The 16,066-nt window shown below is 39.2% G+C and overlaps 1 protein-coding gene across 1 annotated transcript in view; it reads left to right on the forward strand.

Moving 5' to 3' along the window:
* wwox (WW domain containing oxidoreductase) overlaps nt 1-16,066 on the forward strand; it is a 216,056-nt gene that overhangs the window by 63,938 nt on the left and 136,052 nt on the right. The window contains exons 7-8 of the mRNA XM_036576233.1: nt 3,187-3,372; nt 9,970-10,234. Of these exons, the coding sequence (XP_036432126.1) occupies nt 3,187-3,372; nt 9,970-10,234 (451 nt within the window). The remainder of the gene's footprint in view (nt 1-3,186; nt 3,373-9,969; nt 10,235-16,066) is intronic.

Raw genomic sequence — 16,066 nt, forward strand, 5'->3', positions numbered from 1 at the left:
TGAAGCAAACAGTGCAGTTTGCACAGTGCTAATTGATGGAGAAGCTTCCATTATTTGCTAGCTACTTTAGCCTTGTATGTCTTGCTTGATTGAATACACTGGGATTTTGTTAATTTGATATGAAGGACTATTTCTTTAATGCTAATATAGCCATGTTGAAGATCATTAAACTCTATTCCAAAAAAAAAAAGTTGGGATGCTGTGCAAAATGTAAATAAAAGCAAAATGCAATTATGTGCATCCTGTCCATCATTCAAACCCTATATTTGATTGAAAATTGATAAAGGCAACATATCAAATGTTAATATCGAGACATTGTTTGTTTTTTTTTTTTAATATAGGCCCATTGGCAACTGAGGAGACCAATTACTGTAGTTCTGAAATTGAAATGTTTTTACGTTCTTGCTTGATATAGGATTTCAGTTGCTCATCAGTTTGGGGTCTCCTTTGTCGTATTTTTCAATTCATAATAGGGCAGGGCAATATGACGTCAGTACTTGTAGAACACAGACCAATAGCATGTTTCATTATAAAGAGAGCAAAATGAGTCCCATTTAACTGGAATTAGTGCAACACAGTGTGCCAAATATTAAATAAAAATCATTGTGTTCTTGAGTTTTTAATAATATTCCTTAAAATGTAACACCACTGGTTCTTTTTTCTTAGTTCCAACTGATAAGATGTCTGAAAAAATAAATAGCACGACATTTTGTGTATTGTGAAAATGTTTTAAAGTATTGTGATATTAGATTTTTGCCATATCGCCCATCTCTATTTCATAATGCACCAAATGTTTTCAATGGGTGAAAGTTCTGGACTGCAGTTAGGCCAGTTTAGCCTCTGGACTCTTGTACTGCGGTGCGATGCTGTTGTAATGCATGCAGAAAGTGGCAAGGCCTTCTCTGAAAAAGACATGGTCTGGATGGCAGCATATGTTGCTCCAAAACCTGTATATTTTGTTCAGCATTAATGGTGCCTTCACAGATGTGCAAGTCACCCATACCATGTGCATTTACACACCTTCATACCATTACAGATGCTGGCTTTTGAACTGTGCGCTGAGAAGAAGCCGTATGGTCCCTCTCCTCTTTAGCCTGCAGAATGTGGGGTCCATGATTTCCAAAAAGAAATGAAACATGTTCACAGACAGTGATTTTTGGAAGTGTACCTGAGCCCATTACATAATCATTTCTGTTTTTAATGCAGTGCTGCCTGAGAGTCCGAAGATCCACAGCCAGCCAGTACTGGTTTTTGGCCTTGTCTCCTGCATATAGAAATTTCTCTGGATTCTCTGAATCTTTTAATGACATTATATGTATGATGAACTCCCCAAGTTCTTTGCTATTTTACACTTTGCTGTTTTTACACTGTTGTTCTTGAACTGTTTAACTATTTGCCACAGAGTGGTGAACCCCTCCCCATCTTCACTTCTGAAAGACTCAGCCTCTAAGGGATGCTCTTTTTATATCCAATCATTTTACTGACTTTTTGCCAATTATCCTAATTTGTTGTTTGGATGTTCTACCAGGTTTTTTTTAGCATTAAATAGTTTTACCTGTCTTTTGTTCCCCCATCCCAACTTTTTAAAAATGTGTTGCTGGCATTAAATTCAGAAGGGGGCATATATTTTTCAAAAAACAGTAACATTTCTCAATTTTAACGCTTCATATATTGTCTTAGTACTATTGTCAATTAAACATGGGGTTTAAATGATTTGCACGTCATTGCATTCTGTTTTTATTTGCATTTTGCACAGCGTCCCAACTTTTTTGGGCACGGGCTTGTACCTTCATTCTTTGGCCTGTCCATGAGTGCTGAATTCTTTGACTTATGTTTAGTCACTGAGGAGACTTTTTTGAACATTCTTCAATAGTAATAATACTCTTGCATTCAGAACTAGAATAGAGCATATGTTCTAGAAATTGCAGCTATGATATAGAAAGCATTGTACTTGGTCAAGCTTCAGAACAGGCTTTTTCCATATGCTTCACAGGTGTGAAGGTCACCTGTGAACAGGGCTTTTGCGTGGCCTAGCTTGGTGTACTGAAACATGTGCGCACTTTCCACACTCCCCTGCTCTTGCGCTGACGCAGACTGCAACTTTTCCTCCCAGAACCTGGAGGGAAACGCGCCATGCACTCTTTTTTTTAATGTCATAGGAAAGGCTCATTATAGAAGGGGCATAACAATTCCTTCGTTAATTTTCCAGCAACCAGTTTTTAATTAATAGTGCAGGCAGTCTTAAACACAGAGTACACAAATTGCCTGTGGCCCTCATAATTAATTCTAATGGAAGAAATTAAAAATTGGTGGGGTGGATTCAGATTGTTCTGTGGCGCCACCATGGGTTCTAGATCAGTGGAGCGACTCTGTCAGAGGCAAGAATCTTCCAGGGGTTTGGGTTTTACAGCAAGCTCTCTCAGGGGTGAGGAATGTTTCCCATATCTGTGTGGAATGACCTTGTTGGGGTATCTTTTGGACTCTCGCTCTAGGCCTAAAGGCAGAAACAGTGTTGCAGTTTTACCCTCCTTTGAATTCATATGTGAAAGGATGAAATGCAATGCTGTGATTCTGTGAGAGAAATAGGATTCAGAATTAGTGTTGTGCACAAAGGGCACAGTATTATTACTGTAATGTGTATATTCTGGTATTTCTGTGTTAATATATGATCAACATATTTCATTCATGTGAAGATGTGTGAGACAAAGACATGGTCTTAAATGCCTTTGTCTCTTTGAGTACCTCTCAGCAGGCTGATCTAGCTGATTTTACAGTGTGGCTGCTGCTCAAGCTGGATCACAGCCCGGATGTCAGCTGACACCATTAGCAGCTTTCTCACACCCACAACCTTTTGTCCTCAATTTCTCATTTTTCTTACGTTTTTTTTCCCTTTGTCAGTTTCCTCTAGAACACGTTGTCATATTCATGTTGCTGTGATTACTTTTAAAGGTACTCTTTTTGGCCCATAGCTCTGGGTTCCAGGAATGGTCAACATGGTGAAAAATGAAATGAAACCGTGGAAAACCCCTATACTTTATAGTCATATTTTTCTTAAATAAGGTGCCTGACAAACTTCCTATTGCACCTTTCAAAGTACTGTCAGATGAAATAAAACATTTTTGCATTGTAAAATAAAATGTTTAAATAATTAAAGCATTGTGACATGTTGTGCTTTTGTGTATTTAGGCCCCTGCATGTCCTGGTGTGTAATGCAGCAGTGTGTACGCAGCCGTGGCATCTGACGGAGGATGGGCTGGAATCCACCTTCCAAATATGCCACCTTGGCCATTTCTACCTGGTGCAACTGCTGCAGGACGTGCTGCGGCGGTCAGCTCCTGCACGTGTCGTGGTGGTGTCCTCTGAATCCCACAGGTCAGAGCATATACAGCTACAGATTCCTCCACTCTATGTTCAGGAGACCAGCCAGGGCTTCCACTTAGACGTGTTTCTGCACAGCATCATCACGGAGATGCGCACGCAACTAGGGGGCAGAAAGCAACAAAAAACAGCACTCTTCACAGCATAAAGCAACAATGACAAGGAGTTGTTGTGCAGTAAACTGCACCAACCATAGAGAAGGTGGTTGGAGAATGTTTAATATCCTAAGGGGATGACATCCCTTTGCCAAACATTATGGATCCAGGCCATCAAAATAGGAGCTTGGGGTCCCAATGGCCCCAAAGGCAGCATTTTGGTCGCGTTTCCTGACACAGTGATTTAAACGAGGCTGAAATTGGCTTCCTGTTCACTAGCTTCTTGTTTGAATTTTCCCGTTACACCTTAAATGATGCCTTAGTGGGCAGTGGCCTGAGGTGCCAGAATGTAACTGCTGCACCATTTAAAGTGGGACAGGAATATTTGAACAAGAAGCTGGTGAGAAAGAAACTGACTTCAGCTTTGTGTGATTTAGGCTATCAAAATATCCTGCCAGCAGTTTTATGTAGAGCTCTACCTATAAATGTACACTACCATTTACACGTTTGAGATCACTTGTCATAGTAATCATTCTTGTTAATTTAGTCAATCATAAAGTATACAATATAGATTGAATATTATAAACTAGATTGCAAAATGTTAGATGCTTAGGTCAATATTTCTAGTATGTTTAGGAAAGACAAGAATGATAAATAATATTTTGTAGTTATCCGATTTCTTGTCAAGTTATCAACTTTGAGATTTGATCACCACTTTTCAAATATAAGGCATTCGGTATGCTATATTTTATTATTACTTACGTTTCTATGTTATATAGCTTTCATATTTATTATGGAATTGTCTATAGCTCTGTTCATCATTCTGAACCCATGTAATATTTCTTGCTACTTTCCACAAATTCTTCAATACTTCACACAGTACTAGCATCATATTAGAATAATTTTATATATATGTATCTGCAACATAATTGTTTTTCTATCTGTATAATTATTTTTATAGAAATGAAAACCAAACCTTTAAAAATTTTAATAGTAGTGAGTAAAGGCTAGCAATATCTTGCTCCTAATTTAATTTAATTTGTCATTGGAGGTTCATATCCTGTGTTTATTAATGCCCAGCAAGCAAAAAGTGACAAAAGTAACTGTTGACTTTTTTGTTCACAGTTTCAAAGATTGGGCGTATACTACAGTATAGTATTCCAACAAAGTCTTGTCACATGCAGCTTTCTCATCCATGCAGCCCTGGTGAAGTAGGATATGAGCCATTGATCTTGGCCTGAGATTTGATAAAGGTTGATTAAATTGGTGCAGAATGGCCGTGATTGATTTGACCTGCTGAAATGCTTCAGTGCTCAGGCAGTAGTGTAAAGGCATCTGTGGTGGACTATGTGGTGGCACACAGCCATAGCAGAGGTCTTTCCCATAAAGGCACTCTTTTGGGAGAGCAGGGGAAAGAGAGGCCAGACATGTGTAGATCATAAACATTACATAAAAATGAGTAGCTGAATGAGATGCAGGAATGCAGGAACAGGTTGTGATAATGCACTGGCACAGATTAAGGGTGGGGGGCATGTTTTGTGAATAGTGAGATTTCATTATTTCCTATCTAGCTATCTAGTTAGCTAGAAAGCTATGTACTGTTCACACTTAAATGCTAATAATAGAATAATCTATACAGTCCTGTATAGATGCTATACTAGTCAAAAAAGATTTGTACAAATTCAGTCAACTGTACTATGTGCAGAATGCAGATGTATTATGTAAGAATTTAAATGATGCACAGTAGAAAAAAATGCCAAAGTAATGAGCAAGAAATTGATTCTTTAAAAGTAATGTACTATATATGACAGTATAGTAAGTCTTAATATGGTCTAATTGTTTGTGTATGTTTAGATAGATTTGCACTGCTGCCTGACAGTGCTGTCCCCCCAGAAAGTGGAGTCTCTTACTGCATAACCATTTCCCCCCTCACACCTTCTCCTCCCCAATCCACCCCTTGCAGAATCTCTCCCAGACCCATAAATCATTCCCTAAACCCCTCAGAGAGAGATTAGCACTGATTGAGGTGAAAACAAAATATGTACGTGCACACACACAGACGCACAGACACACTTTTAGTATGTTGTCATTTGGCCTCACAGTTTAACGGTGACCTTTCATCCCAATTAGAGACAGCTGCAGTGAAATGTTTATTATTGTGCTCTTGGTTTTCTATCTTTCTTAATCTCTTTCTTCTCTCCTCTGCTCACTCTAAGCCACTAGCTGTAATATGTGTCCTTTAAGTTCAATGGTTTCACCTTTGACCTGGAGAGAGATTATATTTTGTGAAGCTTTGGCACCAAGTAAGACCTTGACCAGGTCAGACAGGTATGGCAAGTAGCGTAAAAGGATGAGTGAGTGAGGAAATTGAGCTTTGGCAAAATAAAATGGTTTCACTTAAAAACTTTATCTCCTCTGTTACACTGAGGCTTACAGGGCTCAGTGACATTACAGACAGGTCCTGGACATTTCCACCACAGGCCCAGTTCTAACAGGAGAAGATGGATAGTATGATAGAGAAAACTAATCTGACACTCTATTTCTCCTCCCTCTTTACAGCTAACCAGAACACTACTGGACTGTGGTCATTACATACCAGCCTTCTGAGGCACTTAATAAATACTGCCCATTTTTTCTTTAGTTATGAACTAACACTTTTCTGCCAAAAGAGTGACCTGTACACTGAGTTGCTACCCTCTATCCCATGCATCAATGGAAAGGGACCACCATAGTGGGCAAGGTGATGCCTAATATATCATTAGCATTATATTTTGTTGTTTGGCTTTATCAGTTATGTGCAGACCTGCTTTAGTACGTAACATTTCTGATTTCAATTTCGATGTCAATAGAATCTACCCTATCAGTGACTTCTTACTTATATGACATTTGTTTACATTTTTTAGGTCCCTATCAAATATGCTAGTCAACACTAAGTGAACATGAACTAAAATGCAGCAATGTGTATTTCTCTGCTTTTGTCCAGACCAAGATAACCAAAATACACATATAAACTCATCCTTAAGTACCATTATCATATTGGTGTCACTGCTGTACTGAAAATGCTCCACTGCCAAAATAATCTGGTTAACGGTGGTCCTGTGGTGGTCTCTTTCCATTGATTGATGGGTTAAATAAGCCTGATAAATTCAGTAGCAATAGATGGGCTCCCGTCACCTACAGATCTGTGCAAAGTTTGGGCACCCCTGGCCAAATTATATATTTTGTTGATGAAGTGAAAGTTTAATTGATACAGGAGTGGAGAAGCATCATTCTACTGTGCAGTGTTGCTTGCACAAATGTGATCGAGTCACCTGAAAGAAACGGTAACACTTTACTGGATTGTACTGCTCATAAGGCTACATGACATGTGTATAAGCTTGTCGTACCAACTGACACAGCCCTACAAAAATGTTTTTAAGTGCCTGTTCCAACAGGCATCATCTGTCATAAAGGCTACTTTAGCTAACTTGGATCAAAATTGGTAAATGTAACCTTTACAGCAAATGATGATTATTGGAGTAAGCCTTCATGCATTTATTTAGGTTTATGTCAGTTGGTATGAAAAGCTTATATAGGGGTCATGTAGCTTTATGAACCATTTCCTACCGTGAAGTGTTACCAAAGAAACATTACCTGCGACCTCATCAGAAAATCAACCATTGAAGTATGCAAAACATCTAGATAAATCAGAGGCATTTTGGAAAGTGCTGTGGATGAAGTAACAATGGAACACAATCAACAAAGGTATGTTTGTAGAAAAAAGGAGCAGCATTTGATGTAAAAAACAAAACAAAACAAAACAAAATAAAATAAAAACAAACCTTGCCAACTGTTAAGCACAGGTACATCTGTTATGCCTTGGTGTCATGTGGCAACCGGTGGCACAGGAAACATTGCAGAATGAATTTCACTAAATATTAGTAAATGTGACACAGTCTGTCAAGAAACTGAAGCTGAAGAAACATGATCCACGTTGATCCAAAACATACCTCAAAATCCACCACAAACTGCTTCAAGAAATGCAATCTGAAGCTCTTGCAATGGCCCTCACAGTCCCCTGACTTGAACATTATTGAAAATCTGGGGGTACTGCATTGTGTGCATGCAAGATGGCCCAAGAATACTGCAGAATGGAGGCGTTTTGCAAGGAAGGAGTCAGTAAAAATTCTTAAAACAAAACAGAAAGACTCCTAACTGGCCACAAGAGGTGTTTGCAGGCCGTGATGTCTGCCAGGTTGGTTGTTACTAAGTACTGACTAAGTATTTTAAAGGCACTGACCTTTCTATTTTAAGTCAATGAAAAGTAAAGAAACTGTGCATTAAAATGTTTTTATAAATAATTTGCTGCAGTGGTTGTGTTTACTTCTTTTCACTGCAAAAATCAACAAAATATATTAAAGCCATAGGTGCATGAACTTGTGCATCCAACTGTATATGGTAGCTATACCTGAAATGGCCAATAAGTATAAATACAGTGTAAGAATTCCTAATAAACTGGCAATTTGGTGTACACAAGAGCGCTGAGTGGAGTACAGTAATAGCATGGTGGCTGAAAAGTGGTGTTTAAAAAAGTTGGTAAAAGATATACATAGTGTCCTTGCGTGAATAGTGTTTTAAATTGATAAACTCTCCTAAGCCCTGGGTCTAAAGCAGGGGTGCACAGCTCAGGGCCTGGAACGCTGGTGCCCAGCACAGTTGGTGATTTGCCCCTTCAAACAAACCTAATTAGACTTATCTGTTAATTGCCAGATTTAATGGGTGTGTTTGAGTAGGGAAACCTCCAAACTGTGCTGGACACTGACCCTCCAGGACTGAAGTTGTACACCCCTGGTCTGAAGCATTGAAAAAGGTTAGTCCAGGGCAAAACCTGTCTGCAATGTTATTTAACTGACAAGGGGAAACCGCTTGAAACATGGCAGTCTGATTGGGTGTTGTATAAAGACCATAAAGATGCGTTGTAGGGGGAGATGGGCAGCTCTGGAATAGGGATGTGCATTCCATCTAATTTTAATTTTCAAGTATTTTCCAAATTAATGAACGGATATCCGGTTAACTGGGAAAAAACATGAAAAGGGTACTTCGATATATATTTGTGTATTTTTGGAGCTGGGAATTTACTCTGTTAGGTGGTAGTGCCGGTGTACTGAGGCTAAAAAAATCAGTAGCAAAGAAAATTAGCAGCAAGCAGAGGAATACGTTTGAAAACATGTTTTACTATTCCAAAAATGCCAAGGAATATCAGTTGTTTTGTTTTAAATGAGTAATGGAGGCTGCCTCTTCAGATGAGAGTTAAAATGGTATGACGGCAATGTTCTACTTTCATCAGGGAAATATATTTTCACTCTTTCTTGACCTAGCTAACATCAGCTAGACTAGTTAGGGTAGTTACCAATAAAGACACACTACATTTGCCTTCTCAGTGTTAAAGAGCATCGTTAGCACTGAATCCTTAACAGTGTGCTCAGGTTTATTTGTTTTTGAGAGTGGCACCGTGTTATACACATACTTGCTCACAAATATGAGCAAAACTATAATTTTTATTTGTCCTGTTAAAACATGAAAGTGGCATTTTATTGAATTGTTGGTCTCTGTCTTCCTGTGGTGAAATGGCCCAAATAGTGGTTTCAGTATTCAAAAACTGGAACCTTTAATGGTTAACAGAGTACTCGAATACCCATGCACATTACTAGTCTGGAACAGTCTCACACACTGCCTGGTGAGAAGAATTTCTTTACGCTACAACATGTCCAAAGATGCGCACACACACACACAAATACACGCAAACACCTTGCCTTGCGTTGTCAAACATCTGGTGTTTAACAGCTCAGTCGGAGCCAATTAAAGAACATCATGTCACAGCTTTGATTTGCATTAAGCTAAGATGGGGGTGTAACTGGACTAGAAACACAGACCTTAGCCACAGCTTTTTATTTACCCACTGGCCTGAAGTCCTGGCCACTGTTCCACTGACTTACTTAATCAGGACAGCGAAATCCCCCTGCTGCCGTGGATTCCACCAGATCCCTCAGGCTTTAAGATCTGTCACAAAGTTATTCCTGAATTTTAAGCAGACTTCTATTAGTATGGAGCTTGAAGGCGACTGAGAGTTGGCCTTGATTTGTATTTAACCATTCTAATTTTTATTTGTGCTACTGAATTTAATTGCACCTGTGTCCTGTAGCCTAAAAGCAGCACTCTGCAGCTAACTCTATAGCTCTACAGCTATTTTTGGCTTTGCAGGCTTTTGAAATTCATTTAACTGGATTGAACAGTTGAGAACAAAGAAATAAATCTGTCAGTCACGCTCTTGTGTTTGTAAGTAGAAGACGACTCACTTTTTTAGGTAAATTGAAAAGTTTTTTTGTGTGTAGGGTTTCTGGTAGTAATGTTGTTGATCATTATGGAGACTTTAGAATTTAGAGAATTTAGGCAAAAAAAAACTGCAGTTAAAGTCTGTGCTGACCTTAATGTTTGTACCTTGTCTGGGTTGTTGTAGGTTTACTGACCTGGTTGACTCATGTGGTAAAGTGGACTTGGCTCTGCTCTCGCCACCCCAGAAGGAGTACTGGTCTATGCTGGCCTACAATCGGGCCAAACTTTGCAACATCCTGTTTTCCAATGAGCTACACCGCCGCCTGTCACCTCACGGGGTCATATCCAATGCAGTGCATCCGGGGAACATGATGTATACATCCATCCATCGCAGCTGGTGGCTCATGACTTTCCTCTTCACCCTGGCACGTCCATTCACCAAGTCCATGGTAAGCACAGGCTGCTTCTCTGTCTCGTCGTTGGGGATGTCACTGCTCCACTCTCTCTGTCTGCTGTGTGGGGGGGATGTTAAGTTAGCAACAATTTTTTTTTGTCTATCTATCTAACTATATATATATATATATATACATATATATATATATATATATATATATATATATATATATATATATATATATATATGTTTACACGCACACACACAAGTAATAAGTATTGGATACCTACACAATGTTTGTCTGATATAATGACAAATGACAAAAGGAAATGCAGTGCAGTCAGAAACCACTCTTCATTTATTCAATTTCCAGCCATTTCCAAGTCATTATTCATTTTCAGGACCAAAAAAAAAGAAAACATATATTTACATACATATACCTATATATACAGAAAAGCTTCAACAACTAATTGTAATATCAAATTTCCAGTGTTTAATGTGTCTACCCTTTACTTTCATTGCAGCTTTCATCCTTTTTGGGAGGCTTGCTATTAGTTTTTCAGCTGGAATGTTTTTCCACAGCTCCAAAGTTCAGGTGTAGAAGTCGGTTGTATTTTCTGTTTCTTATGATCCAAATAATCCCAAACATTCAGTGATGTTGAGGTCTGGACTCTGGGTTGGCCAGTCTGCTGTTCTGACAACACCAGCAGATTCTTTCTGTTTTGATTTGCAGATTTTCTTCTTTCTTTTTTGTCTATTTTCGTTTCTCAGTAACAGCTTCTTGACAGCTACACATTCTTTCAGACCCATAGTGTTGAATTGTCTTCTCACACTTAAAGGATGGACAGATCTGAAGTAAGAGTGGAGCTTGATTTTCTCCTCTCTCTCAAAAGATGAAAGCTTTAAGTTCTGTTTATCTGATGGTGACAGTTTTGATGGTCTGCCAGGTATAATTATTAGTATTCCTATTTTCTCTATATCTTCTAATCATAATCCAGTTTTGGAATCATGTTTTTTTTTAAACTTATGTTTATTTTATTCTATTGATTTTTTTTATTTCTTCGTTCTTTATAGAGGTCTTTTATTTTATATCTGATATCCTCAGGAATATCTTCTGAAAATTGAATACTTTGTACTTGGGGCCATAATGACTGGAGATTAAATAAATGAAGGGTAGTCCTGACTTTTGTGCAGTTACTTTAAATAGAGAGTGTATTGTTTTGTGTATTAGAGTATAAGGCTTATCTGCTTGGTTTTGCCATTTAAAAGAAAATGCTACTCAGAAATATTTTATACTTTTGTTTGAAATGCTGGCAGAAGAAGAGCACAGTTTAAACTGCTAAATGCTATGTTACTGTTGTTTTGTTTGATCTGTAGCAGAGAGTGTGATTTCAGAGGTGTGTATTTGGACATGCTTAGTGCGTGTGTGTCTGCGTGTGTCTGCGCGCGCGTGTGTGTGTGCGTGCGTGCGCACGCAGCTGTCAGGCTCAAATAGCCTAGTGTGGCATAAATCAGATGAGCAGCTCTTCCTGCAGACCACACTCAGCCGTTTTAGCCAGAAGCTGGAAGTCACACACACTTACAGAGACAAACTATAAAACTCAACATCGTCATAAATCATAAGCCATATCTGCTGCTCATATGCCTGTGGCCCTTTCTCGCTGTCATCATTTGCTTTAGGCCACACATTGCATTTGATGTATGCTTTGTTTTAAATATGACAACTTTTTGTGTTACGTTCCTCTCCTCCTTTTTCATCAGTTTTTGTGTGTGCACTGAGGGGCAAGTTTGATATAGTGTTCAGCTGCATTCCAACAGAGCTCATCTGAACTGATTATATTTTAAAGAGATGTAATGGGTGGTAGGAATTTCCGATGGCTTTCTGCGTACCACTCAGCCATAACTCAAAGGCAGCCTGTCATTGCTTGACTTTTCATTCATATTTGATATAGGCGGTTTTAGGTTGGAGATGTGTAAGCTTTTTAGTTGTTAGAGACAACTTGTATATCGTTCCTCGCTAGCTATAATAACAATTTTCCTGTAACAATCATACTTGATAGAAAATGCAACTAATAAATAAGAAAATAAGATTAACAAGTAATGGAATAAAAATGTCTATGGAGCACACTCGGGCAACACTGGGATTTCTTTAAAACACAGGAAGACAAAAGCATCATCAGTAATTAGCATCATTTGCTGACAGTGCTGTTAATTTCTTTGTGATTACAGTCCAGTCCCAAAAGCTGAACATTTGCTCTTTACTCACCCCTTTCAGAGATAAGTTAAAGTGCATATCTCTCTCTCTCTCTCGGACGTGTGTACTCTCGTTAACACTCTCTCTCAATCTCTCTCTTACTCTTGCTCTTTCTCTCTCTCTTGCCTGGACCGTGAATAGCACAGAGCTTAATATAAAACCCTGATATTATTTTATTTATTGGTTACGGTGATATGAAGATGGTATCGTTTTAATTGCTTGCAAACGCATCTGTGATCCTGGGAGACTGCTGAAGGTTGCAAACATAAGCATAATGCTGCCAGGAAGAGGCTCAAAACAATATTAGACCTGAGTACAGCAACACGGATAAAATGCCTTTTAGAATAGGCTGTGGAAGATTTATAATCGCACCAGTGAATAAAGTCTCTTGCTTAACATGTGAACAGAAGGCTCCTGTGATAAGCGTAGTGTTTTTGAAAGATGCCAGAATTTAGTTGTCCAAAACCACTGCATTACAGGTGGAAAAAAATTACTGTTTGCCTTTTTACACACTCTTTGTACCTGTTCGTCCATGTACTTTCTAGCCAAATGTTCAGCATGTCAAACAGGTCCAGGAAGTAGTGTCTGCTGTCTTTTGTTTGTAAACCGTGTGTTGGTGAGTTTTAACAGTGGTGTAGAGACTTCTTGAAAAACTGCGCTCTGTCTGTGTTACAGTTGCTGCTGAGAGAATCTTCTCGAGTTGGAATAAAAGATGCATTTGAGGATGCCTTTATTTGCAGAATCATGATACTGTCTGCATTTTGTGTACAAATCTACCTGTATGGACATTGTTCGCACAAGTGCTCCTTTTTTTTTTTTACAGAATTTGAAAAGCAGGCTGTTTTTTAAATTTTGTTAAAATTGGTTGTTTTGTTCCATATTAATTTTCTTGAAAATTTCTTCTTTCTGTTTCAAAAATCTGTTCATATTCTCATTACACCGACTGACTAAAATGTATCCCATTTCAGGTTTCTCTTAATTACTTTGATAAACATGATTGTAAACGCTCTAAACTTATTTAATGATTAATGAATTCATATTGCAAAGCAAGCAAAACACTAAACAGTTTTATTATGTTTTAATATGGGTTGCTGTATCGTCCAGATGCTTAGAAACACAACATTAATGGGATGCATGAATTAGTGATATATACAAAAATGGTGATAAAAAAGAGTAAAAAGTGCAGCAGCAGGGCTGCCAGATAAAACCTGCTAATTAACAGTTTTCTCAATGATGGTAAAAATCTGTAAAATGCTGCAGATTTCACAGTTTTTGCAGATTTTAATTTCTTAGAAATACTGCCTTTTACTACAATTCACTGAGAGGACACCACTCAAAAAAACTTTTATTACATATGCGCGTGTGTATATATATGTAAACACATGTGTGGTGTGTGTGTGTGTATATATAGCTATTTTATACTGTTGATATTTCTTTTAGCCTTACATTGTTCTCATTTTTATGGCTCAAGGTCAAATATTAGGCTCAAAGGTAAAAGTGTTCGCCTGCTAAGTGACCCTCTGTGTGTGCTATGCATGTCCCATTTGACGGCCGTAACCTTTGTGATTGTGTTGTCAGACAGCTGTTTTAGCGTGTTTGGCATGACATTTCTGAGGCGTCTGGCCAACGGTGGCACGTGTTTAATGGCTGCTGGATACGTTGGAGAGGGCTGATGGTAAAGGGGGGCATTTGGACTCCATGGCCCAATCACTGCCTCCTCCCACCCTGCAGCCCGTGTCACCGGGAGATCGCCCCATGCCTCTCTGCATGCTTTCAGCATTTTAGGGCAATTATTTTCCGTGGTATTCTGCCTCAGGCTTGTAGCTACCTTTTTACATATGCACGGCCTGAACTTTTGACCACGGCCCAATAGTCGTATATTAGCCGGCGGTTTGCTCTAAAAGAGGGACTTTAACAAGTTCCTCTGTGCATTGGCACTTGTCTTCCCACTTGCCTGCAAGGTAATTTAACCAGACTGGTCCTACGGCTTCCTTATGGGAGCTTCAATCTCTCTCTCTCTCTCTCTCTCTCTCTCTCTCTCTCTCTTCTCTCTCTCTCTCTCTCTCTCTCTCTCTCTCTCTCTGCTCTCTCTCTCTCTCTCTCTCTTCCTCCCTCCCCTTTGTCTCTCCCCCTCTGGTCCCCCTTTCCCCAGTCCCCCTCTCCCTCACTTGGGGAAGGAGAGAGAGAGAGGGGAGGATGGTGGAGACTCCAGTGATGGATTTCTTTTCATGCCCAGCTAACGAGGGCTCTGCTTCTATTAGCACTCCACAGCACAGAGGCGTTCCCCATTTTCTCTCTCTTTCTCTCTCTCTCTCTCTCTCTCTCTCTCTCTCTCTCCTGTCTTTTTTTAAATGAAGTGTCGTCACCCTGTGAGGCTGGGAATCGTCCCTCTGCTGTCTATGCAGCTGTGAGCCATGCTTTGCGTGTTTTCCCCTGGTAAGCGGGTGTAAGGTCAGGTGTTGTTATCTGGTGTTATGGCGGGTATGTAGGTGTGGAGCGGCTGACAGGTGCTCACTGGAGCAGAGAGGAGAGGAGCAGAGGTCTGCACCCAGGCCTCCCTCCAGTGCACCACCACCCAATCAGCTACTAGCAGCCGTAATACACTCATAATTGGTGATTAGGACCTTCAGTAAGAACAGGGAGTGCTTCATGCACTCTGAACATACAACTACAGCTACACCCTTTCTACCCAGGAACATTGAAACTGTTGTCTGTTCTCTAAACACCCTGACTTAGTATTTCTCATCCACAGTGGCTGTGTGTGTGTATACACATACATGTCACATCAATATGGAGAAATATATGGGATCCTAAAGGAAACTGTTATAGCAGCAACAAAAATAGCTGCTGATTTTGTATATATATATTAAACAAAGCTATAAACATTTACAGAATTTACGGGAGGATATTGGTTTACAAATATGTGCTTGAATGCAAATGAATATTTACATATGATCATGGTTGGGGTGGGGGGGTAGCTTCCTTTAAAAATATTCCGGTACGGATTACTGATTACCTGTTAAAAAATGTAACCTGTAACCTATTCCAAAGGATTAGTATAAGAAAATAATGGAATCTGATTATTCTTACTTTACTTTTGAATTAAGTGGGGGTGCTGATTTTAGCAGTTCAGCTGCTAGAAAGAAAAACTATATATTTGAACTTTATAATGATTCGAGCATTGCAAAGACCTGTGTGTGCTTGCTTGATGTAAAGTGGAGTATTTTTATGTTTTCTTTATATATTTTCTAAACCTGCAGTGACAGTGCAATTTAAATTAACGTTGCTTTTTCATTATAGTGAGTTGGATTACTTTCCTCACCAGGTGTTGTTCGCTTTAGGGTAGAGGTCTGCACGGGAGTGATATTTTTAACCCCTGATCCCGCAAGATTTCACTCACTTCTGCAGAAAATCAGCTTGTCCCACTACCACACGCAACCTAAACATTTTTTTCTGCGTCCGCCCGCAGGCCCTTAGATAGCTGATTTTCATCTGCGTTAGTCACAACTGAAAATGACTGCCACATGTAGACTTGTCTTTAGTCTTGTCTTGTATTCGCCTTTATTAAGGACATTTTCTACAGCTGTGACCGTCTGACTGAAGCCTCTACCGTTTCTGCAGTTTACGTGTTGT

This window comes from Colossoma macropomum, unplaced genomic scaffold (assembly GCF_904425465.1).
Source record: "Colossoma macropomum unplaced genomic scaffold, Colossoma_macropomum, whole genome shotgun sequence".
NCBI classification, from domain to species: domain Eukaryota; kingdom Metazoa; phylum Chordata; class Actinopteri; order Characiformes; family Serrasalmidae; genus Colossoma; species Colossoma macropomum.